The sequence below is a fragment of the Setaria italica genome, chromosome VIII (assembly GCF_000263155.2).
Source record: "Setaria italica strain Yugu1 chromosome VIII, Setaria_italica_v2.0, whole genome shotgun sequence".
NCBI lineage: Eukaryota > Viridiplantae > Streptophyta > Magnoliopsida > Poales > Poaceae > Setaria > Setaria italica.
In genome coordinates, this window is record NC_028457.1 from 32,327,330 (window position 1) to 32,352,631 (window position 25,302).

The 25,302-nt window shown below is 40.6% G+C and overlaps 3 protein-coding genes across 3 annotated transcripts; all 3 read left to right on the forward strand.

The window, feature by feature from the left end:
* The first annotated feature begins 6,405 nt into the window (after positions 1–6,405).
* On the forward strand, positions 6,406–10,024 carry LOC101755098 (cysteine-rich receptor-like protein kinase 15). The gene is made up of 8 exons (XM_004979568.2): positions 6,406–7,297; positions 7,406–7,504; positions 7,620–7,777; positions 7,932–8,142; positions 8,240–8,477; positions 8,569–8,719; positions 8,951–9,163; positions 9,347–10,024. The coding sequence occupies exons 1-8, from the start codon at positions 6,406–6,408 to the stop codon at positions 9,401–9,403; spliced, it is 2,019 nt and encodes a 672-aa protein (XP_004979625.2). The 3' UTR covers positions 9,404–10,024.
* Positions 10,025–15,335: 5,311 nt separating this feature from the next.
* LOC111258246 (putative disease resistance protein RGA1) lies at positions 15,336–24,619 on the forward strand. The gene is made up of 6 exons (XM_022829280.1): positions 15,336–15,640; positions 16,331–17,458; positions 20,971–23,361; positions 23,511–23,663; positions 23,755–23,878; positions 24,109–24,619. The coding sequence occupies exons 1-4, from the start codon at positions 15,350–15,352 to the stop codon at positions 23,535–23,537; spliced, it is 3,837 nt and encodes a 1,278-aa protein (XP_022685015.1). The 5' UTR covers positions 15,336–15,349; the 3' UTR covers positions 23,538–23,663; positions 23,755–23,878; positions 24,109–24,619.
* Positions 23,575–24,408, forward strand: LOC101772802 (G-type lectin S-receptor-like serine/threonine-protein kinase At4g03230). The gene is made up of 3 exons (XM_022829542.1): positions 23,575–23,663; positions 23,755–23,878; positions 24,109–24,408. The coding sequence occupies exons 1-3, from the start codon at positions 23,575–23,577 to the stop codon at positions 24,406–24,408; spliced, it is 513 nt and encodes a 170-aa protein (XP_022685277.1).
* Positions 24,620–25,302: the final 683 nt, after the last annotated feature.

Consider the following 25,302-nt stretch of genomic DNA (forward strand, 5'->3'; position numbering starts at 1 on the left):
GCTAAGGCCGAGTAGCTGCATTGCTTAATAGGTTTCGGTAAAAGTCGAGTGATCTCCTGTCACTCGCGAGTTATAGGAGTTGAATGTTTCAGATTTGTCGCAACTATAAGGACGACGGACGGGGTCAGGCTTGTGTTCGATACTTGGTCGATTGCCCCGTCTGTCTAAATGAAAATGAACTAAGGTCAAAACATGTCGGCGTTCGTGATCAAGTGTTTGAAAGTACTAATCTCATACCTAGTATGGGATGGGGAAGCCTAGTACCTGATTGAACTGGGGCGTGGCATACCCTCCGGCTGTCCTTGGAACGTCGTTCCCATGGTGCATCATGTGGGTGCAAGTGCGGTCATAGTGCAGCAATAGGCCGGGACTGTGGAGCATTGCATGCCAAAGGAAGTTGGCCCTGACACGTGCCTAAGGGATCGATGGGGACAGCTGACAAATGAAGCGACCCTTCGTGGTGCACGGATGTCGTGAGATTAGGTTTGCCATGCATGGTTAATAAATTCGAATCGATTTGTCTGCCTCTCACAGATTGGGACTACTTGATCGCTATTCTGCACTGAGTAAAGATGGAACATGATGATGATTTTAATCTTGATGCTTGTTCCGTAATTGCTTGGAAACCATGTTTGTTTAGTATAAGTTGCTAATCTAGAATGGATAAAGAACATAGAACATGAGCTAAAATGTTGAAAGTAAGGACTGACTTTAGACGCTTTTGGCAAAGAAAACCCCAGAGCCAGAAAGCCTTGCATGTCTAGGTCTCGGTCGTGCCTTTCCGACGGGTCAGTCTTGCTGAGTACTAGTTGCTCAGCCTTGTTGTGGCTAATCTTTTTCAGGTTATGTCAATACCTTGGGTGTTGGTACCACTTGGCCGACCCAGCTTCCTCCAGGCTGGACCGTCGAGTGGGATCCTTCCTCGGACGGCGAAGGAAGGAGTTTTTGGTGTCATGATCGGCTCCGTCATGATGTCATGTATCGATGTTTAGCTTCCGCTAGTTTTATTTGACTTCGAACCATGCAAAATTTTGGTTTGAATTTCGAAAACTCTGATGTAATAAAAATGTGGAACTTGTTGTCATGATGGAATGTTGTAACCTCTATGCTACTCACCTTCACGTGAGCAATGCTTCTCGATCCTGTTATGTGGTTTATCGGAGGAAATCCGACGGTCGACCAAGTTGACTTGCTTAAAGTGCATAATCGCGTGTCAGGCGACTTCAATGCATTTTAGTCAGGTTAATTTGGGCGGTTCCGCCACAGACCCTCAGCCTGATTCTTCGATTCAACCTAAGGCTCGGGGGCTACTCCATATGCAGTGTGATTTTCATCACACTTCCATATAAAGATCTGAAGATAGACTTTTCATAAGAAACGTCAGATGAGGCTAGAGTATCTTCCAGCCGCATGATAGTACTCGAAGTACTCAGAGACTAAGTCACAACAGAAGTACTCGTCGAGCACCAGAAACTAGTCGAACTACATCTGCAGAAGTACTCGAGACTGTTACATTTGACTACAAAGTACTCGGGAGCTTGTCGGGCATATATCCATGGGCCCACCAAAGGGTTTGTATAGATCCATACGAGGAGAAGTACACCAGGTCATACCAAGACATGGAGACTACGGTACATGGTAATATAGTCTACATGGACTCCAGGGGGCTAGTCATAAACATGGAAACTATTCTTCCGAGTTGGAATAGTATTCTATAGTCGAATCCTACTAGTACTCTTGTAAAACAACTACCCTGTAACCCTGTTCCCCCAATATATAAGGGCGGGTAGGGACCCCCTCCAAACAAGTTCAATCCAATACAAGCAAACAACATACAAGATGTAGGGTATTACGCAATCTAGTGGTCCGAACCTATCTAAATCGCGTGCCTATGTACACCATCGAGTTCCTGATTTTGGTGACACCCACTAACCAAAACTCTGTCTCGGGTACTCCCTTGGCAAGTTGCCGGGTTTAAACACTGACAGATACTACATTTGTGACTGCATCCACGGCTTTATGTATCTGAAAAGTATCACCGAACATGAAATAACCGTACGTATACAAAATTCTCAACAATAATTTAGTTCATGTGTATATTCTTCAAAAATCAATTCATTTGCTTGAACTTCAAAAACCAGTTCATATGTATATACTTAGAAAAATTAGATTAAGTATTTCAATTCATATGATTATACTTCAGAAACCAAACCAAGTGTATATACTTAAAAAGAATAGATTAAGTATTTCAATTCATATTCATATACTTCAAAAACCAATCCATGTGTATGTACTTAGAAAAATTAGATTAAGTATTATTTGCTTATACTTCAAAAACCAATCCATGTATATATAATTAGAAAAATTAGATTAAGTATTTCAATTCTACTTTAAAAAATAATCCATGTGTATATACTTAGAAACATTATATTAAGTATTTCAATTCATATGCTTATACTTCAAAAAAGTTTCAATTGTTCAAAAAATTTAGATTAAGTATTTATAATTCATTTTCTTATACTTAAAAAACCAATCCAAGTGTATATACTTAGAAAAATTAGATTAAGTATTTCAATTCATTTGCTTATACTTTAAAAAACAATCCATGTGTATATACTTGGAAACATTATATTAAATATTTCAATTCATATGCTTATATTGCAAAAAAAATTTCAATTGTTCAAAAAATTTATATTAAGTATGTCTATTTCATTACCAGGAAGGAAAAACTCCTTGATACCGAAGTTTTTAGGACAATACAAGAACAATTATGTGGATTTCTTCTGAACGAGGTCACAAATCCTGTGGGGGAGTTTCATTATGACGGATCTCAGCTAGTGCACAAACCGGACTCGGGTTCAGAATAGTAAATATGATATGTATATGTACAATATGTATATATATAATATTATCTCAAATGTTGTATTAAAAATAAATAGAACTTTACATATTAGCGTATTAGAACTTGTATACGTAAAGGAAATAAATACGAAATATGAATATAGAATAAAAAATAGAAAATAAGAAAAGAGAGGAAAAAATATAGTACCAGTTGGGGATACCCCGCGGTGTGGGAGGCCCTTTAATACCGGTTGGTATCCCCAACCGGTAATGAAGGGTACCCTTTAGTACCGGTTATTTGAACCGGTACTTAAAGGACCCCTCTCTAGTACCAGATGGCCAGTACCAGTTGCACAACCGGTACTAAAGGGGGTTTCAGAGATAATTTTTCTAGTAGTGTATGATTGGAAGACTAACGGACGTGCATGCGTGGTAGATTTGATGTAGAATTAATCGGCTGGGAGTGTAATCGAGAAAGATTAGTTCACGGGAGAGAATATTAATTATTAATGTTTTTACTGTTCATTAATCAGGGGCGGATCCACGGGTGGGTGCAGCGGGCCCCTCAAACAACGGATACCTCCCTTGAGCGAAGCCACACGACGTCCACACCGTAAGTACGTAAGTTATTCTAACTAGTCCATCAACCCGTGCTCCCGCACGGGCTAATGTTTTTATAAGCTATTGGATTTGAAAATTATTTAGAAATTAAACTCTTAGCTAATAATCAAAATTATTTACCTACTACTATTATTTTTCCAATACTTCAACATAATACTTATATAGATATGTATCTATCTTTGTCCAGTTGTGATTGATTTTTAATTAATAATTATTCTATGCACTTTTTCCTTCATATTCATATTTTTTTCATTTTGTATCGCACCTCCAATCCTCTATACATTATGTTTAGCATACAAATCAATATTTTTTATCGATTCCGCACATACATGTATACATGGTCTAATGGTAGCACTCATCATGTGTATATATTTTAATGTAGTATTTTTATATTAACAATGACATAAATAGTTAATTCGGAATCATATATTAGTTTACTTTTTGACATTTCTATATGATGCACATGAAGATAATTAGATTAATATTTAGGTATTTACTTTAGGTTACTTTTAATAACGACATACGTGGGTAACATAGATAAAATTTTAGAATGACATTTTAAGTTATGCTTTATAATGATGTGCATTAGTAAATTGGATGAAGATTACAGGGTTACTTTAGATTATGTTTTATAATAGCTGAGCTCGGTAATTTAGATATAGGTTTAGAGCTCATTTTTGAATATTTCCACAATGACAGTGGTGGATAACTTTTTAGAAAATATAATAAATCAATGGTTATGATTATTAGAGTTTACAGGATTGGTGTTTGATGTTTTTAATTTTTATGAGAATCTCTCTTTTTTCTTGCTTGTCTCATGGGAACTAATGCGGAGTCTCCAATGGAAAAAAATGAGATTACATTGCTACAAAACTATTACCATAAGCTACCTCTCGTTTGTTAAATATTCGAACACAATACTTATGTAGTTATACTTAATATCTTTATCCAATTGTGATAGATTTCAGTTAGTAATTACTCTATAATATTTTCATCCATATTTATAATCTTTAACTTTCCACTTTGGACCGCATGTATGGGCTTGAATTTGTTTAATGAACCCTAAGTTTGAGTGCTCATAAATTTAATAGAACTATCCATAATGCTAAATATAATTTTAGCGTACAAATGTATATTCCCATAACTTTATATCCTTATAAATGGTGACACACATCACACATCATGCGTATAGACCTTAATTATTATATCGTATACCCATAGTATAAGATATAGACGATTTAGAATCATATATTGTTGTATATTTTTAATTAAGGTTATTTGATTCAAACGAAGGGTTACCTCATGTTATTTTTAATAATAGCATGTGTGGGTAATATAGATGCAAATTTAAGGGGTTACTTTAAGTTTTTTAAAGTAATAGTGGTAGGCAATTCAATTGCAAATTAGAGAGTTATTTTAAATATTGTTTATAATGGCATAAGTGGGTAATTTTGATGAAGATTAGGGGGTTATTTTAGTTTATTTTATATAATGGCAGAGGTGGGTAATTTATATATAGATTTAGGGGGTTACTTTAGGCTATTTTCATAATGGCATAGGTGGGTAATTTTTTAGAAAACATAATAGATCCAATGGTTATGATGATTTGAATCTGTCGATTGATGGTCGGATGTTTTGCTTTTTTTGTGAGAATTTCTAGGATTTCTCTCTTTTTCTAGAGCCTCCACCTAGGAATCCTAGGTGGCTTCATCTGGAGGCTTCAAAAGGAGCCTCCAATTAGTAATAGTAAGATTCACCTCCCCTTTAAGATGTCGGGAGCCAATTCCTTGCACACTAGCAGTCAAAGACGGTGGCCACCACACCACTGCATCTTCCTGATGAACCCTTTGTCATTTCTAGCTCTTCAGTGAATTAGAATTAGTGTTAAAGTTTTAGGGTTATGGCCTCCTTGGGAATAACTAGAGAGGAGGCCTAATGGCAGCCGGCTGATGTGACGTGGCAGCAGTTGTGGCGCACGGAGAAATGGGTGTACGCATAGATTGATAGGTGTATTGTATATTTATATCGCCATGAATAGTTACACTGCAAGATGTCCAAATGGGTAACATGTTCAATATAAAACCACAACTATGAAGTCTTGGAAACAGTTACGTTTAGTTAATCATACACTGTCGCTTAAACAATGAAAATATCTATAGTACTAACTACGAATTTGTTTGCAATTGGGCAAGTTGCCTAACGTTGAACCCGAGAAATTAAACATCAAATCTGACTTTGTTTTTCACATTATTCTCGCAGGAGTATCCAAAGTTCCAAACAGGTTTACGCATTTCGCTCCAGTGAAATTTTGAAGAAATCCTAACTGATCAACTATTAAATGATGGTGTTGAGGACTTGCCCACCCATCTAACGCGGATGATATGTGGCCGTGTAGTATAATGTATAGTGTAATTGTACACAACTACATTCCTTATTATGCCTGTAGACTCCACCGAGGAGGTCTATCCATTTATTAATATAGAGGTTGGGATGCATGTTCGATTTGTTTTGGGCCATTGGACTGACCTAAATTTTGCTAAAATGGACCACAATGGCAATGTCACTTAATTAAGTTATAGGGAAGAGAAATTAACAGAACAAATCACTATTAATTGTTGACCATTTCCTACGATAGGTTCATGCATTTATCTTTAGTCTGACCCTGTACAATGCACATGCAATACTCCATGGCGCTGATACCATTGACTGTTCCACAGAGACCGCAGGTCACTATTAATTAGGCCCTTCACAGGGTCACTATATGGTTACTACCTAATAGGCGCACTAATTGTAGACCATTTCCTTTGATAGGTTCATGCATTTAGCTCCAGTCATGATATCATTGACTTTTCCATGGTGCTGATATCATTGACTTTTCCACAGAGGCCGCTGGTCAACTATTAAGGAGCCCTCTCTGACACCACTCGGTACTCGTAGACAGCCATGATCTTCATCATCCTGCTAGTTCTTAGCTTGGCGCCGATGGTCGCAACCGAACCCTGGTGGGTCTGCGGCGCCACGGGCACCTACACGACCAACAGCAAATACCATAACAACCTGGAGACCCTATCCAGCATGCTCCCGGCCTCGACACCATTCGTGGATCCTCCGGGCGACGCCGTCTCCGGATCCGACCTATTCGCCAAAGCCTCCGTTGGCGCCGTCCCGGACACCGTCTACGCCCTCGCGCTCTGCCATGGCTACGTCAATGCCTCTGCGTGCCGCAATTGCGTTGCCGCCGCCTTCGACGTCGCCCGGAAGCAGTGCGCTCTCGGCAAGGACGCCACCGTCTTCTACGACGCGTGCCTCCTCCGCTTCTCCGACAAGAATTTCCTTGAACTCCTCCATAATGCTTCCATGGCATCTTCAGCAGATTACAGCGATGGTGCTCTCATCCTGATGAATGTCACCACCCAGCCCTTGTTCTCTGGTTGGGACAAGGGCCTCAACCAGGAGACAACCATCATCCACTTCATCAACATGGCGCTGAACAACACAGTGCAGAAGGTGTTCAACAACACAGGGAAGCACTACGCTGCAATCCGCAGCACGACCGATGATGGAAGCGGAAGCATTCCGCCAATCTACTCCATGGCGCAGTGTGTGCCGGAATTGATAGTGGATTTCTGCTATCGCTGCCTCACGAATATCAGCAACCTGGCGATGACGAACTTCGCCGGGCGGCATCGAGGACAGATCCTTGGTGCGTGGTGTAATCTGAGGTACGATACGTATCCGTTCTATGGCGAGCTGACCTCCGTGCCGTCGAATGGTCTTGTTCCAACTCCAGCACCGCAACCCACCCCGCTGCCGGCACCATCTCCCAATCACAAGAGTAAGCAGCATTTCTTTACTGTGCATTGACTCATCAAGGAGAAGATTGTTTTCATATCACCACGCTACAAGCATTGTAACTAGCTAACCATTTGCATTTATTTAATAGAGCCTCTTGGAAGGGCCTTGATTATTGCCTTGGTTGCTCCACTATTTGCATTGTTTGTCTGCGTCCTCGTTTCCTTCAGATTCATAAGGCACATAAGAGGTCGGCAACCTTGACAAAAATATTTTTGAGCTTTATTTCATTTTTTTCAAAATACTAGATTGGTGTGATTGTGCATTAAGTTTAACTGAATGTATCACATCAACTCTGAATTTAGCTAAGATGAATGTCCATGAAGATGAAGCACTGATTTGGGGACTGGAAGGAAGGAATCCGGAATTCACGATTTATGACTTTTCACAAGTATTAGAGGCTACATGTAATTTCTCGGAAAACAGCAAACTTGGGCAAGGAGGCTTCGGTCCTGTATACAAGGTACACATGAATATGCCCATACTCAAATAGACAAAACCAGAACTTCAGCTTTACATATCATTCAATTATGCAGTTAACTCTTCTTCGTTTCTGATTTGTCTCCGACAGAATATTAGTCAGGTATCACTAACGGTTGGTTCTAAACTTGTCCCAGGGCCGATTTGCTGACGGGCTGGAGATTGCAGTCAAGAGACTTGCTTCACATTCAGGGCAAGGTTTCACAGAGTTCAAAAATGAAATACAACTCATAGCTAAGCTCCAGCACACAAACCTTGTTAGGCTCTTAGGATGCTGCTACCAGAAACAGGAGAAACTACTAATCTATGAATATTTGCCAAATAAAAGCTTGGACTTCTTCATTTTTGGTATTACTTCTCACTTCATTGCAATACAAAATCTTGGTTATTAAATCTAAGTGTCAAATGTATTTTCTTTAATATACCTATGATAAATAATTTGCAGATGAAACCAGAAGAGCCTTGGTAGATTGGAACAAACGGCTAGCAATAATAGATGGGATAGCACAAGGACTTCTATATTTACATAAGCACTCTCGCTTGCGTGTCATCCATAGAGATCTCAAAGCAAGCAACATTCTCTTGGATCATGAAATGAACCCAAAAATTTCAGATTTTGGGCTTGCAAAAATATTTGGCATAAATGATACTGAACGAAATACAAAGAGGATTGTTGGGACATAGTAAGACTTACCAACTTGTCCATCCTAGCTATACAAATAGCTAACAATACTGTTACTTGACATAAGGATCTAATTACATATGTCCTTTCAGTGGTTATATGGCTCCAGAGTATGCTTCAGAAGGCCTCTTCTCGGTCAAATCTGATGTATTCAGCTTCGGTGTGCTAATTCTTGAGATTGTCAGCGGTCAAAGAACATCAGGTTTCCACCGATATGGAGACTTCATCAACCTTGTTGGGCACGTAAGTGTTTTTCAATTCTGAACACGAAAAAAAATGTGTTTATGATCTTTCAAGAATGTTAAGGAAAAACTTTTGAAGGGCATGACACTGTTTTCAAACTAACGCGACTACTCCACCACTAACAGTATTCCCTTCTCCGGTGGATCATTGAAGCATTTCCAAAATCATGAAGTCCCTTTATGTATTTTGTCATCATAATCTTTCTGCATTTTGTGCTCGTGCACTTTGCAGGCATGGCAGTTGTGGAAAGAAGAAAGATGGCTTCAGCTCGTGGATGCATCAATTGCAGAGAATCAGAATCTAGGGATGATGAGATGTATTATTATCGCATTGTTGTGTGTCCAAGAAAATGCTGCTGATCGACCCACCATATCAGATGTGATTGCCATGCTAAGCAGTGAAAGCATGACCTTGCCTGAGCCTAAGCACCCGGCATATTTCCATGTAAGGTTGACAGAGGATGTGGCGTCCACACTTATCTAGCCTTGCAGCCTCAATGATGTCACAATATCTGGTGTTGATGGCAGATAGTTTCCAAATTTCGTTTTAGATCATGTTAAAACTTTAGTATTTTGTTCCACTCAAGGACTTTTCCAGTCTTAACTCTGAAATCGTTTTGTATTTCAGCGTCACAGAGTATCTCTGTGTTCCTTAGTACGACTTAGTAGTATGACTTCCCGGTGAACTGACAGTAGAGGGACGACGTTCAGCGTAAAAAGGGAAAAAAGAAAAACATTGACCGGCACCTCCCTTTCACTTCTCATGCATGGTGGAGCACCAGCTGACAGCAGCTATGGCACACACTCTGACAGCAGCAAGCGATTATGCGCGCAGCTCCTCTCTTGGCTTCGACGCGGCGCGAGCAGAGGCTGCGGAAGAGGAGCGGAGCAGAGCAGAGCCTGCGGAACAGAGGATCAGAGCAGAGCAGAGGCTGCAGAGCAAAAAGTTGCTGTAAGTATTTTTAGAAGAGAGTTAGAAAGTTAGAAAGAATAACTTACAAGACGAGCGACCATAAAACTGACTAACACCACTAAAGCATTCTGGAAATTTCCTGTTGATTTGGTCACAACTACCATGGTCATGTTCTGGCTTCTTCTAATGCATGCCAAACTCATCCAGCATGCACATCGACTGGAGGTCGCGACGTATGCCTGTATATAAAGCTCTTTACATCCATTCAGTTGTCAGAGTGAACAAGTAGCGCTGGTAGCTAAAACCCCCCAAAGGAATTAGCAGAGGTGAGAGAAGAGGCACATCTCTGCTCATGTAACACTCCAAGACATGTGTTGGAGCAATTTCTTTTGATGTCTTTCCCTCTCCGTGCATTTGTATTACGAAATTGGAGGTTGACATAGCAGGAACCAGAAGGAACTACAAGTGCAGATAGAAAAAAAAGTCATGTGAGATGTTGGAGAAAACTGACTTGATCAAGTGACTCAAGGAAGTGAAGGTGTCGTAGATACGGTGGAGTTGGCGAACAAGCATGGAAGAGGATTGAGGACTATGAAGGTGAACCGAAGACCCTTGTTCCATTGAACTAGCTGAATAGCGCTGTTTAATACATTTCTAAAACAACTATGTAGAGAACAATCGTACTCTAGTTGTATCCATTCCCTGCCAAATCCCATGTACTATCTCCTTGATATACTGAGATGATCTATTACTAATATTGTTGATGACCTATTTAATGATTTTTTTAGTTAGGTTTCGATCAATAAGGGGAAGATTCAGACACACACACGTAACCTGAAGTGACCACTGAATCATTGATACAGTGGTATTCTCCAACACATAAATGCTACACCTATGTTCAACTTCTTTGCAAAAGAATATGGGCCTGTCAAACTCTTCTTCAGGTGACTGATATTTTACATGTTGTGGCAAACTCATTTTAGGCCGTTAGTTATTTAATCTGATGACCCGTATCAGTCGTCGGCCGTCCTACCAAAATGTGATGTCATACATATCTCAGCCATTTAAACTTTATGTACTATCTTACTATCATGTTATTTCTTAAGCCGTTAGGTACTTTTGTGTACTGAAGATAATTAAAGATGAAGTTTCCTGTATCTCGCATTCAAGGTATCGATATTTTGAAGTAGCAGGAAGCAGCAGTCATCTCCGCTGGCAAACAAGGGTGATGATGGATAAAATGTATGGAAGTCATAACGGATGCACGACAAATGGTAGAAAGTGGCATGTGAGTAAGTGACTCATGCTTGTTTTGATGCTAATTCATGCCAAACCCATCTGGGGACAGGCAGTATATAATAGGCTATTTGAATACCAATACAGGGGTTAAACTTTAGCCCAGTTACATCGGATGATCGGATGCTAATTAAGAGGGTTAAACATGAGCTAATAATAAAACTAATTGCAGAACTTCTAGGTTAATTTGCGAGATGAATCTATTAAGCCTAAATAATTCATCATTAGCAAATGGTGACTACAGCACCATATTGTGAAATCATGGACTAATTAGGCTTAATAGATTCGTATCATAAATTATCCTCCCTCTGTGTAATTAATTTTATAATTAGAATATGTTTAATACTTCTAATTAGTATCCAAACATCTGATGTGATAGAGGTTAAACTTTAGCCCCCGTGAGCCAAACAGGCATACGGCCACTCTGACTGTTCATGTAGCACACCAGCCAAAGAGTTTCAACAATGCCCCAGCAGGTTTTTTTATTTTTGTGCGTGCATGAAAAGTCTGATGAGAGAAAAGGCCATCCAACACCACGTTCCAGGAAAAAATGCACTCCTTCGCAAATACTGTAGCATGCATCAGACTTCTGGATGTCTGGTTTGTTTTGTCTGTTCAGTTTCCTCCGATGTCTGACAAACATGCATCCCGTCTGTTCTCTCTGCCTGCTGGGTCTCTGACACAAGCCTTCGCCCGCAGCTGAATTGCGTGAAACAATGGAAGTATGAAACAATCCTTCGTTATTACTGAATTGTAATTGCAGGAGATTTGTCAGAGACCATTTCACCGTACGCAAAGTTATCCCACGCATGTCAGTAGTAGTAGTACTTCAGAACAGAAGCCCTAGAAAGCACAAGCCAGTTATACAAGTGACTAATGAAAGAAAAAAAAATTAAATGATAGCTCGACGCAGCTTTTCAGCTGCAGGAATGAACACAATAGATGCTCCCAAAATGGCTCCACTAGTGAAAAAAAAACTTAATTTCATCTGACTTCTGGTTCATTTTTGCATCGCAACTTCACACTACATTACCTCAATTTCCGTAAAATAGGTGAAGTCAAAGCCACTGTGGCAGTATGGGATTCCCTTCCACCAAAAACACATTTATGTCTTTCATGATGTAGCGCTCTGAACTTTATGTTCATCGGGACTGACAGATTCCCTCCACCCCGCTCCATACGGTGAGAGAAAAATTCGTATACACTACGAATACAAAGAACAAAAGACAAGATCTCAAATGTAGAATCAAAGGTCACGATTACTTCCATCCAAATTGCACGGAGCACCATCGATTTTTCGGTTACTTGATACACATTGACTTGGTGAAGTCATCGTTGGATATGAGCCTGGAAGCGGCCAATCGAATCTTTATATCTGAAAGATAGTATCCGATCGATTTACATCGTATCTTTCATGATTTTGATTCTTTTATCATTTTATCGATTAATTGAACTTGTTCAATAACGTTTTTATTTGCGGTGGATATGATCATGCATCATCCATCAATTAATCTTGTGCAATAAAAAGGACACCCGTTACCATAATCCTTCCGATTCTACTATTCATGGGCATTCTGCTGGTGGCACCAGCCGGATCCGGCGGCCTGGCCCAAACCCCGCCTTCGTGTCCTGGTCCTAGACCACAGCATGCATGTAGGCCAACACCTTGGCTGCTGTATTATGTTTGGACCCTATAGTTGGTTGATTCACTCGAACGGGTGTGTCACTCGAACACCTTGGCTAGAAGGTTCTGGATACAAGTATGAGAGGAGGAAGCACTGGTAGAAAATTTGGTATTAGTCCCGGTTTGTAAGGTGAAAATCTCACGAAATCAATCCGGATAACGCAATCGAAACGGGGGGAGGGGGCGCTTTGTCCCAGGTAGTCCTGGTTTGTAAAAAAAACCGAGACTAAAGGGGCTGCCACGCCAGACACGGGATATGCCCCTTTTTATCCCGGTTAGTAATACCAACCGGGATAAATAGTTTTGTAAAAAATAAATAAAAAATAGTTAATAAATCCCAGGGGCCCCAACAAGTCACGCGATTTTTACGTGAAATATGCGCGTGCGCGGTTCGTGGGGTTCGAACCCACGACCTCAAGCCTTGCGCGTAGCTTCCTTGCCATCCCACCTACACACCACATCTAACTATAAAGGGGATGCAATCCTTTTGTACTAAATCTTGAGGGGACCTTTTTATCCCAGTTTGTAATACCAACTGGAAAAGTTTCGAGAGATTTAATCCTTTTTGAGCCACCAATGGGGGACTCTTTTATCCCAGTTTGAAACACCGATCAGGATTAAAAATCCCCTTTTATTCCGGTTGGTATTACAAATTGGGATAAAAAGGGTCCAAGGGCTTTAGTCTTTTTTATCCATCCGTGGGGGATCCTTTTATCCCGGTTGGTGTTTCCAACGGGATAAAAGATCCTATTTTATCCCGGTTGGTGTCGTGAGCTTTAGTCCTGAGTGGTAACACCAACCAGGATTAAAATGGCGGGACTAAAAGGTCCCTTACGGGTAGCTGATTTTTTCACCTGGGATTAAAGGGTCCCACACGGGTGGCTGATTTTTGAACCAGGATAAACCTTTAGTTCCGGTTGCAAATACCAACCGGGAGTAAAAATCCGCGCAATTCCTTTTTGTACCGGACCTACTTTAAACCGGAATTAAAAGGGGACCAGGGAAGATCCTTGCCACCGCGATTCCAGTTCGTGGTCAATCGATGAAGGCATACCCCACATGGTTGTTGCCCGTTTGTACACTGCCTCCATACAATGCTTCTCTAGGGCAAAGCACATGGTCCACGTTCCAGCCCACGCTCTGATCCACCGTTGCTGCAAAATTTACAATAAACTCTGAACCACCGGGATTCCATGGCACTTGCATGTCCATGATGTTAATTGTCAAGATGCCATCTCTCCTTACACTATGTATTAGCTTCAGATAACACATGCATGTATTGTCCCAATTCGTGAGTGGGACATTTGTGGCTGATGTAATTAATGTAGTCAATGTGCACTAGATCTGACAATGAAATATTTTAATTTGTTTAGTACCTTGTATTAAAACGATGTATGAGTAATTTATATTTACCTTTTATATTGGTTCAAATTGGTGGGAACTAAAATTTAAAAAAATTAGCGGGAAAAGATTATTTGCCACTCTGATGTTGGAATCTTGCAAGCTCGGAATAATCACCAAGTTGATGACAATATAAAAGTAGCCTCCTATATTTTTGTCGCATCACATTCATCAGCAGTTTTAATAAATTGCATTGTATATGGCGGTGCGTGAAAAACCTGTTATTACTGGGTGTAAACTAATCCTAGGTCAAGACATCAAATTCAATTTTGTGCTATAATTAGTGCTAACCAATGGCATTCCAGTGGCATTCTATCACGTGATTTGGCATAGAATTGCGAGGCTCACTGATCGGATGCGCAAATAGAATTTGGCATAGCTAGTGGCTCCGGAATCGAAGACCAAGAAAAGTCTTGCACGTTGCCAAAAGTGCCAAATAGGCATGAAATTACCATGCTAAGATGCCCTTCACTCATTTGAATGTTAAACTGATTTATGTGCCTATAACTGATGCTTCACCACTTTCCAAGATACTTCACTCATTTGAATGTTAAATATTGTAACATGCAAGCTACGGAACCAGTTTAGCCTCAGTTGTAAATACTAAAACGCTTTGGATCTCTAAGATTAGATAAGGGCCTCGGTGGTGTCAACTGCTGGCCTGAGCACATGTGGAACCATGTGCTTCTTCGGTTTTGTTTAAGTATTACTAACATCGAGATCCAATCTGCTTAGATCAGTAAATAGTTATGCAAATTGCTTCAGAGGTTGCTGATATGAACCAGTTTATTTAGCCTCAGAGTTCTGAACAGACATAGGCTTTTAGGTTGGTGATGACATGCATATATAGTAATTAAATCGCTCGGGTCAGTCAGCATCTTGGTAGTTCCGACTGTTTTGCCTCCAGATTCAACGGGCACACATGGAACCATGCATACATGTGCTTCAGTTTTTTAATTGTTCCCCACGTAGAGGAACGTGCATACACCGAGACTAGCACAGAAAACAACTCTCCATCTTCTCGATCGATGTGAAATTGTGAGCTATCAAAGAAAGCAGCGGGGCAATCGGAATGTGGTCAAGTTACTGAATGAAAGTCACCACGGCCCTTAGTTGCTATGCACTCGATCAGATGTAATCAGGATACCATTAATTAGTCCGTCAACGCCAGCTAATCATGATATGCCATTAATTGTCCGTCAACGCCTGTGACGAAGAGCAGACAAGAGCACATGGATGCTGCAAAACTTGTGTTCAACTAAACTACTAAACCCGGCCGGCTGCACCTTGGCTTTGTTCACGCACTCCATTCGCACAAGTCTCAGAGCTCTGCATCCATGGCGGAGATCTTAGCTGGATTGCTCACTTCCGCCGTCGTCGGCATCGCAAAAGATAGGCTGGCCGCCGCCATCGCGGAGCAGGCCAATTTGCTTTGGAACTTTGGCGACGACCTGAAGGACATGAACTCGGTGCTGGAGGCCATCTCAGCGGTGCTCCACGATGCCGAGAGGCGGTCGGCCAAGGAGAAGTTGGTGCAGCTGTGGCTCAAGCGGCTCAAGCATGCTGCCTTAGACATCACCGACATGCTCGAAGACTACCAAGACACTAGCGATCGGCTAACTGCAAAGGTGCGTGGTTATACATGCTAGAATAGAATGTCTAGGGAGAACTAATTCATTATCAATTTGACACTCTTATCTTCAACGGGATATCTACAACTCTGGACCAAAATAGATCAGATTTAGTGCAAAGGGGTTAGGTGAGGCCGTGGGACTCCGTGAGTTAGTGCGCACAAATAAACTTTAGGCTAGAGCAAGTGTGCTACACTTGGATACACCTAAAATTTAAGGCAAGAAACTTACTTATATAAGTCATTTGGATTATTGAGTTTCCTCCTATAATTGATTTTGTGTCAAAGAAATATACCTTCTTTTTTAGCAAGGTTTATTTTTTCCCCTTCGTACTGCTCAGGGCCTACTCCTTGGGCTGGGTTTCATATATCTGATGATGTTGTTCGATAATAGCTCAATACCTACAGGCTACTGGGACATGTAAGCTTGTAAATCCCGTTCGGGCATCAGCCAGACTGGTGCCCAGGCCGGAATAAAAGGCTATCCATCTGGTACTGGCCTCAACACTGCCTGTACCGGTTAATATCGATCATCTCAGCTAACAAACAGACCTCTTAATTTTGAAATATCTAGCCGATTAGCCAGTTCCTACTTCAGTTTGTGGTTCAATTTCCATGTAAGTTCATATGATCTGAAGCCTCTTTGCTTAGTGTAGATTCCAACTGAGAATAAATGAAATTCTTGCAGAAGCCAGCAGTGCTTTCATGTCTACCAGTTGCACACAAGAAGATTGTCGTGGCTAATAGGATGAAGAGTATGAGAGAAGTGCTGAGGAAAATCAACAAGGACTTTCGGGATTTTGAATTCTCAAACGGTGGCACTTGCACATCTCTTGAGCAACATGATGACCATCGTGAAACATCATCACGTTTGCCTGAAGAACCAATAATTGGGAGGAATAGAGAAAAGCAGGAAATCATAAACCTCTTATCCGCAGGTACCAACAATGATGAGACTGTGATTGTTTCTATCCATGGCCTCGGAGGTATGGGCAAGAGTACTTTGGCACAACTAATTTATAATGATGCGCAATTCAAGAAGTATGACCATCGTATATGGGTTTATGTGTCCCGGGATTTCAATCTAAAGAAAATAGGAAACTCTATAATTTCTCTAATAACAATAGAAGCAGGCCAGCAGAATAGGGATACACTGGAAGCCATAAATCAGTTGGTAGATAACCTACTCCGTGGCAAGAAGGTTCTTATTGTTTTAGATGACTTATGGGAGGAAAAAGACACTGAGTTGGGGAAACTGAGGAGTATGCTTCAGGTGGGCAAGAAGGGCACTACCATAGATGTCATAGTAACCACGCGCAAGGAAGACATTGCAAGGAAAGTTTCCACATGTACACCATACAAGCTGGAGCATTTGAACGATTATACATGCTGGGAAATAATTAAGAGATATAGCAGATTTGAAGATCAACATTACCAAGAAAGATTAGAGAAGATAGGATTGGACATTGCAAAGAAATGTGGAGGTGTGGCATTAGCAGCTCAAGCACTTGGGTACATGCTACAGTCCAAAGACCTGTCCGGATGGACTGAAATAAACAACAGTGATATCTGGAATGAATCCTTTGAAGATAATGGTGGTGTGCTACCGTCCTTGAAGTTAAGTTATGAAAGGATGCAACCACAGCTAAGGATATGCTTTTCTTATTGTGCCATATTCCCAAAAGGCCATAATATTGCTGAAGATGATTTGATTCACCAATGGATTGCTCTTGGTTTTATCAAGCCATCGAAGGGGAAGGAATGCACCAGGCAACTTTTGGGCATGTCCTTCCTTCAAGTTTCAAAGTTGCCCAAGGTAATGTTGAAGTATATATAACTACAAGAACACTACTCTTCCCTGCTGATTGATCTGTTCGCATATTGGTTGTTTTTGCCTACTACTGGTCATTACCACAACTCAATTGATGACATTTGACTTTTTACTATTATAGGATATGGAATTACAATATTATTTCCGTGGGTAATTTTTATCCTAAATTCAGTTAAAGTATAGATAAGGTGTGGGGGCACACTACTACCTATTCTTGAGTTTTCCACATATATTACTAAAAACAATTTCCTTATTTACCATGTTTTGGCACATGCTTAGGTTATGGGCTTCTTGCCTAGTTGGAGGAGTTGGAGGAGTCTCATGTAGCTTTGAACCACACGTAGAAACACATTTGCACATAGGCGGCGGTTCACATAAGGAACCACTTGTGAAGATACCATTTATATAGGTGGATGGGAATATTTTCCTATTTCCTATTCCATAGTGGGATGGTATCCGAAAGGATCATGCGAGAGGGGAGGTCATGCATGGTTCTCAACTTAGTAATTTGCACGTGTGCATATTTCACATGAAAAATACACATAAGTCTGGCTAGCCGGGTCAGCCCAGGTGCAAAAATGTTTTTTTTCCTCAAATTTTTTATGCTGTTTGAGTAGATGTTTATATCTTGTTGCCCATTCTTCACTTGTAAAAACCAACGTTTTCACGGGCATTCAGCTGCAGGTGTTTGCTTAAACCCCTGTGCAAAGGGGTTACCAACCGACTATACAAATGTTTGATGTAATAGCGTCAACATGTCTTTAAGTATCTAAGAAATGCTCGAAACCGCCTTACATCAAAGCTCCAGCAAGGTCCTCTTTTCGGATGTGGCACCGTGGGTAGGAAACCACAATGTTAAGTAGTGATTAGCCAGATGATTGCGTGGCATAAACTATGCACTAAATTATTGTTAAGTCGAGGTAGGGATGATTAGTGCACCAATATAATTAGTTAAGAGATCAAGTAAAACATCAAAATACTTAGGGAATAAAAAATAGGAAAAGTGCATTTTTCATCCCTCAAGTCTTGCAAAAGTGTGGTATTCATTCTTGATATTTCATTTGGTGTAAATCAGCCCCTTAACTTACTAAACCGATGCATTTATCATCCCCACCTAAGTTTGATAATAGTTTAGTATCATATAACATCGGTTTAAGTCATGTAATCATCTTACTAATCACTGCTTAGCTATGTCTAATGTTGAGTCAATATTGAGTCAATTGCTATAACAGCTCGGTATGAATCAGTTCGGTTAATTTTTCCGATAATTTTTATTTGAAAGAAATTTAGAGGATTTATTAATTTTTTATTGGTTTTATATCTTCGACTCAGCATATTACATTGCTAATCATGGACTAGTCAAATGATTTCGTGGCATAAACCGTCATTAGATGGCATTGAACCATTGTCAAACTTAGGTGGGGTTGATTTTCACCACATAAAACATGAGAGATGAATGTCACACTTTGCAATACTTGAGGGATGAAAAATACACCTTTTCCCCAAAAGATACTTTCCTTTTTTAACAAATTGGCAGGGGAGTCCCCTACCTGTCTTTTCGTATATATGTATGTATATGTATATATATATAAAGAGAAAATGCATGTACAAAGAAGTTACAAAGCTCACAGGCTCAAAGAGAAAAAAGGGGGAGGAATTAAAAGTTACAGATTACTCATCCAATTATCCAAGGAAAGCTTCACTGTCGCTTTCTTCTCTAAAATCAAATTTCCACTTAGCCATATACCGAACACCATTATCAAAGATAATACTGTTGCGATGACACTAAATGCACTAGCTAGCAATGATGATAATCTCGCTGAACACTGTTATCCAAAAATTAAGTCGAGCCTGACTGGACCTTACCAACATACTAAAAAAAGTAGGCTGCAAAGGAAGAGATAAAGCAGCGATTGCTCAGGGAATTCCCGCTATCCCTTTCCAACTACTAGACAACTTCGGGCGCAGATGAGGAAGCGGGAGCAATAAAACCAAGAATCTCTTTCTTTTCCAAATACTTTATTAAATTAAGATTAAGTTAAGGAGCAAAGAGAAGCGCTTGCGCTACTGAGAAAGCGAATGGTCAGCGCGAGGGTTCGACCTTTTTACATTTACCTTCCCCAAAAAGTAGTCTTTATTTTATTAGTAGTTTTATAGTAGTCTTAGATTTTGCATTTTGATGAGCCTTGTCTTGAGGAATTCATGGAATAATCCATTTTCATGGAAAAAAGAATAAATGATCATATCTAAAGGGGCCAGCGAAAGATTCCACACAATTCCCAAAAACACCCAGCACATTTGACTGAAACAACATTCAAAGAATAAGTGCATCAGATTTTCTTCACAACCTGCTGAACATAGAACACATGTGTAATCATTGAGATGCATGTTCTAATATCTTCTGAGGAGGTTTCTTGTATTCAGGCAATCTCCTAGCAGAGCCAAAAGCAAAACTATTTGTTAGTCTGTCCTTTTAGTTCTCATTAGTTTTAATAGTAATCAAGTACTTCACCAGTCCCATAACTCGCAAAAAGTACAATCAAGTCCCTAAACTTCTCTACAGTATGACACAAATCATGGGGTTGTGGAATTGTGGTGCTCTACTTCAGCCTCCAGCGCAGAGGAAGGGAGCTGCTAGCTTGCCTATTAGTTTCATAGAGAAAGAACGATGAGAGAGAAGAGGTAGTTTTGCGTGCTTGGATGTGGCATTAAAGGCGATGGAGGTGAGTAGGTAGAGCGACGATGGTTGAAGCTCGCAGGAAATGGTAGAGTCGGGCTGGTGATCGCCACAAAGGTGCTTGCCCTTTGTCGTTGCAAGCATGTGCATAGGACGAGCGCCTCTTCCTTGCTCCGCTACCCATCTTGGAGAGGTAGTGGTCAAGCTTGACGAGTACCTTAGCAGTGTTGACACCAAAGGCTGCAGCTAGAGGCAAGCTGGTGACCGGCTGTGTAGGAGCTCGCCTCCCAACTAGTAACTAGTTGTCACGGCCACATATGGCACCGAGACTTGGAACTGGATCTTGCATGGTGACCGAACGTGAGAGCAATCCATATGACATTGGGGATGAAAGGGAGGGAGGATAGAGCAGGTGAGAGAGAGGAGAGATGGGCCCAATACGTGGTCCCCACATGTCGGGTCCTTGTCATAGCATAGTATAAACAACATGTCACGCAGGTGGTTTAACTTATGTTAGATGATTTGTGACTCATATGGTACAATTAGCATGTTTTTTAGGGGATCTTATTGATCATTTTGCTAGTTCGGGACCGGGATGACATAACATTACAATTTTGAGGACTGATAGTATGTTTTACTCTTTTAATAAGTAATATTTCTTTGGTGAAGATATGATATACGGTACATATTTACTAATAAGTAAACCAGGTATCCTCACAGTTTATACACATGTAAACTTAGGATTTAAATTTTATTACAAAATGAAGAAATTATTAGTTGACATTTTAATGGATCTTATATGGTTAACTTATCATTTCAGACTTCGCGAGATCGTATGGAGCGGTACACTATGCACGACCTGGTGCATGATCTAGCGACATTGGTCATGGGTGATGAGTTAATTGTTTCTAATGGTGCGTCGAAGAATAATAAAGCATATAGCCAAAAATATTGTCGCTATGCATCAGTTACCAAATATGACCAGGCAACAAGGTTATCCAATGTTTTACCCTCAAAGGTGAGGGCACTTCATTTCTCAGATAATGGCAAGCTGGATCTCTCTTGTGGGGTATTTTCGTTTGCAAAGTGGTTGCGTATTTTGGATTTTAGTGGATGCTCTGGTATACTGTTGCCAGCCTCTATTGGGCAACTGAAGCAGCTGAAGTACCTTACTGCTCCAGGAATACAAAATGAAGTTCTCCTAGAGTTTACGACTGAGCTACAAAAACTGCAGTACCTGAACCTAAATGGATCTTCTCACATTTCTGAACTACCAGAATCAATGGGCAAGCTTGGGTCACTGAGATATCTGGGTTTGTCAGGTTGTTCAGGCATATCAAAACTGCCAGGATCATTTGGTGATTTAAACTGTATGATGCATCTTGTCATGTCAGGTTGTTCTGAGATACGTGAACTACCAAATTCACTTGGTAATCTTACAAATTTGCATCATCTTGATTTATCTGAATGTTCCAGTCTCAAGGCAATACCTGAATCTTTGTGTGGCCTCATGCATCTCCAGTATTTGAACTTATCATTTTGTCATTGTATCACATGGCTACCAGAAGATATAGGTAGCCTGGTCAATCTACAGTATTTAAACATGTCACATTGTGGTGTCAGGGAATTTCCAGAGTCATTTAAGAGGCTTCGTAATTTATTGCATCTACATTTGAGATTCTGCTCTATTGAGAAAGGCTTAGCGGCAGCTCTGCATGGCCTCACCGCATTACAATATCTGGATATGTCAAACGTGAGCTGCACGGATAATTTTGAGAAGGAAGATCTGCCTCTGCCTGTAGCTATGAGAAACCTCACCAGTCTTAAGGTTTTGAAATTGGATGGTATCAGTCCTACGAATGTTAATTTCATCGGTACCCTTACCAATCTTGAGCATCTGGACCTATCGTTCAGTGGATTTGAGTATCTACCAGAAAGTATTGGTAATCTCAAAAGGCTGCATACACTAAATCTCAAGTATTGCTGGAAGCTCGAGTCCCTCCCAGAGAGTATAGGTTGTGCAACTGGGTTGAAGTCTATAGTGCTGGATGGGTGCTCACACAAATTGATGGATCAGGCCAGTTCACTATTGTGCTATTCACTAACATTACCACTCTTTAAGGTTCGTGCTGATGACGTCAGTGCTCATAGCAATCTGCATGTGCTCGAGGGTGAAAATGTCGTCAGTGAGTTACATATAGTTTCCCTTGAAAACGTAAGACTTCTGGAGGAAGCACAGAAACTTAAGCTGTCTACCAAACATAGTCTTTTGACTTTGAAGCTGGTTTGGACCTTGGATGCTGATCGACATCTGGAGGACAAGGATTTGTTGGGACAACTAGTGCCACCAATGAGCCTGAAGATCTTGAGTCTACAAGGTTATAGCAGTCCGGGCTTTCCTGGCTGGCTCATGGCCATTTCTCTTCATCTCCCGAATCTCACTCGTATTCAATTTTATGATCTGCCTACATGTAGCAACCTACCACCACTTGGACAGTTACCGTACCTAGAGAGCCTGCATCTCTATAAGTTACCCAATGTTTCAAAAATTGACGGGGGTATTTGCGGTGGAAAAGGAGCGTTCCCCCGATTAGCAATGTTCATAGTGCAGGAGATGGATGGTTTGGAGGAGTGGAATACAACATGCCCTGGCGAAGATGGTGTGGAGGAGTTCATGCTCCCTATGCTAGATGTACTCGACGTATCTTATTGTCCAAAGTTGAGGTTGAAACCATGCCCACCCAAATGCCGTGAGTTCATGATATCAAGAAGCGACCAAGTTATATCTTCACTGGAGGAGGTAGAAACCAGCAGCCATCGCTGCAACTCTACTCCAACCACCACCAGCCTGTTTATCATATGTGAGCACCACAGTTTCAGGCTGTTTCACCACTTCCCTGCCCTCCAGAAGTTGACTTTCTCCTCCTGTTCAAATCTGACGAGCTTGCCGGAGGGCATACAACAACTCTCCTCCCTTCAGTCACTTAAGTTGCATCATTGTGACAGCATATCAGCACTGCCAGAATGGCTGAGCGACATCTCCTCTCTCAAAAAGCTCACCATCCGGGGCGCCTGTGGTAGAATCAAGTCTTTGCCTGCATGTATACAACACCTCACCAACCTCAAGCAGTTACTTATTGAGAACAACAGGGAACTGCAGCAATGGTGCGAATCAGAAGAGAACATGGCCAAGCTCGCACACATCAAAATAGTAAGTTCACGACCAACGCATTTATTTTTCTATATCCGGCATTCAAGTTTTCTAATAAAACTTATGTACTTCCTGTCTGTGATTTCCATGAGAGTATAAGCTAGAGCTAATCAGTCGCACTTTTTTTTCAACTTTGCAAATGCCACCAGGTTAAAATGCTAATCAGTCATCCATAGAGATCTCAAAGCAAGCAACATTCTCTTGGACCATGAAATGAACCCAAAAATTTCAGATTTTGGGCTCGCAAAAATATTTGGCATAAATGATACTGAACGAAACACAAAGAGGATTGTTGGGACATAGTAAGACTTACCAACTTGTCCATCCCAGCTATACAAATAGCTAACAATACTGTTACTTGACATAAGGATCTAATTACACATGTCCTTTCAGTGGTTATATGGCTCCAGAGTATGCTTCAGAGGGCCTCTTCTCAGTCAAATCTGATGTATTCAGCTTCGGTCAAAGAGCATCAGGTTTCCACCGATATGGAGACTTCATCAACCTTCTTGGGCACGTAAGTGTTTTTCAATTCTGAACATGAAAAAAATGTGTTTATGATCTTTCAAAAATGGTAAGGAAAAACTTTTGAAGGGCATGACACTGTTTTCAAACTACCGCGACTACTCCACCGCTAACAGTATTCCCTTCTCCGGTGGATCATTGAAGCATTTCCAAAATCATGAAGTCCCTTTATGTATTTTGTCATCATAATCTTTCTGCATTTTGTGCTCGTGCACTTTGCAGGCATGGCAGTTGTGGAAAGAAGAAAGATGGCTTCAGCTCGTGGATGCATCAATTGCTGAGAATCAGAATCTAGGGATGATGAGATGTATTATTATCGCATTGTTGTGTGTCCAAGAAAATGCTGCTGATCGACCCACCATGTCAGATGTGATTGCCATGCTAAGCAGTGAAAGCATGACCTTGCCTGAGCCTAAGCACCCGGCATATTTCCATGTAAAGTTGACAGAGGATGAGGCGTCCACACTTGTCGAGCCTTGCAGCCTTAATTATGTCACAATATCTGGTGTTGATGGCAGATAGTTTCCAAATTTCGTTATAGATCATGTTAAAACTTTAGTATTTTGTTCCACTCAAGGGCTTTTCCAGTCTTAACTCTGAAATCGTTAAGAATTTCAGCGTCACAGAGTATCTCTGTGTCCCTTAAACGAAATGGAGCAAAGCATATGCATGATTCTGTAGTTTCTCCTTTGTTCATTTCATTCAGAACATGATCTGATCTGTAGACACTTGCCTGCCCCTTTGGAGCTATTAACTATCGGTACTACTTGCTTGTGGCAACCCTTAAGATGCAGATACTTTATATACTTCCTTTACTACTAGAGAACACGATATGGATGGGTTTAGCATCAATTAGCAGGAAACCAAAAAAGACTGCATGCCATTTTCTACTACATCAACAGAAGGACAAGCATGATGCATCCAATGTTCTCCAAGATTTAGAACTTGAAACAACTTATAACCAATCAATTGTCACTACCTTTGTTTTACCATGATAACAAAATGCATGGCTTCTGCGCCATATCATGCCTTCCAACATGACTGAGGTATCTATTGCATAGTCGACCGTAATGCTTCAAATAATTTAGAAAAAAGTCAGACACGAATTTTTATGCATAATGGTATGGTCACGGAAACATTTTTTCCCCAAACAATTTTTCCCCAAACAAGTTGATTATTACAAATCCATTTTCTTTTGAATCAAAATTGCAAAGGAATACATTTGAATTTGGTTTATGCTTTGTACTGGTATGATATGACCAAGCACGTTTTCTTTCACTATCCATTTACCCAAATTAATTTGGACACAGCTACAGACTTTTTTAACGAAAAGATACCAGTACGACTTAGTAGTACTTGATATGAAGAAAATGACTTCCTGCTGAACTGACAGTAAAAAGAGAAAAAAAGGGAAAA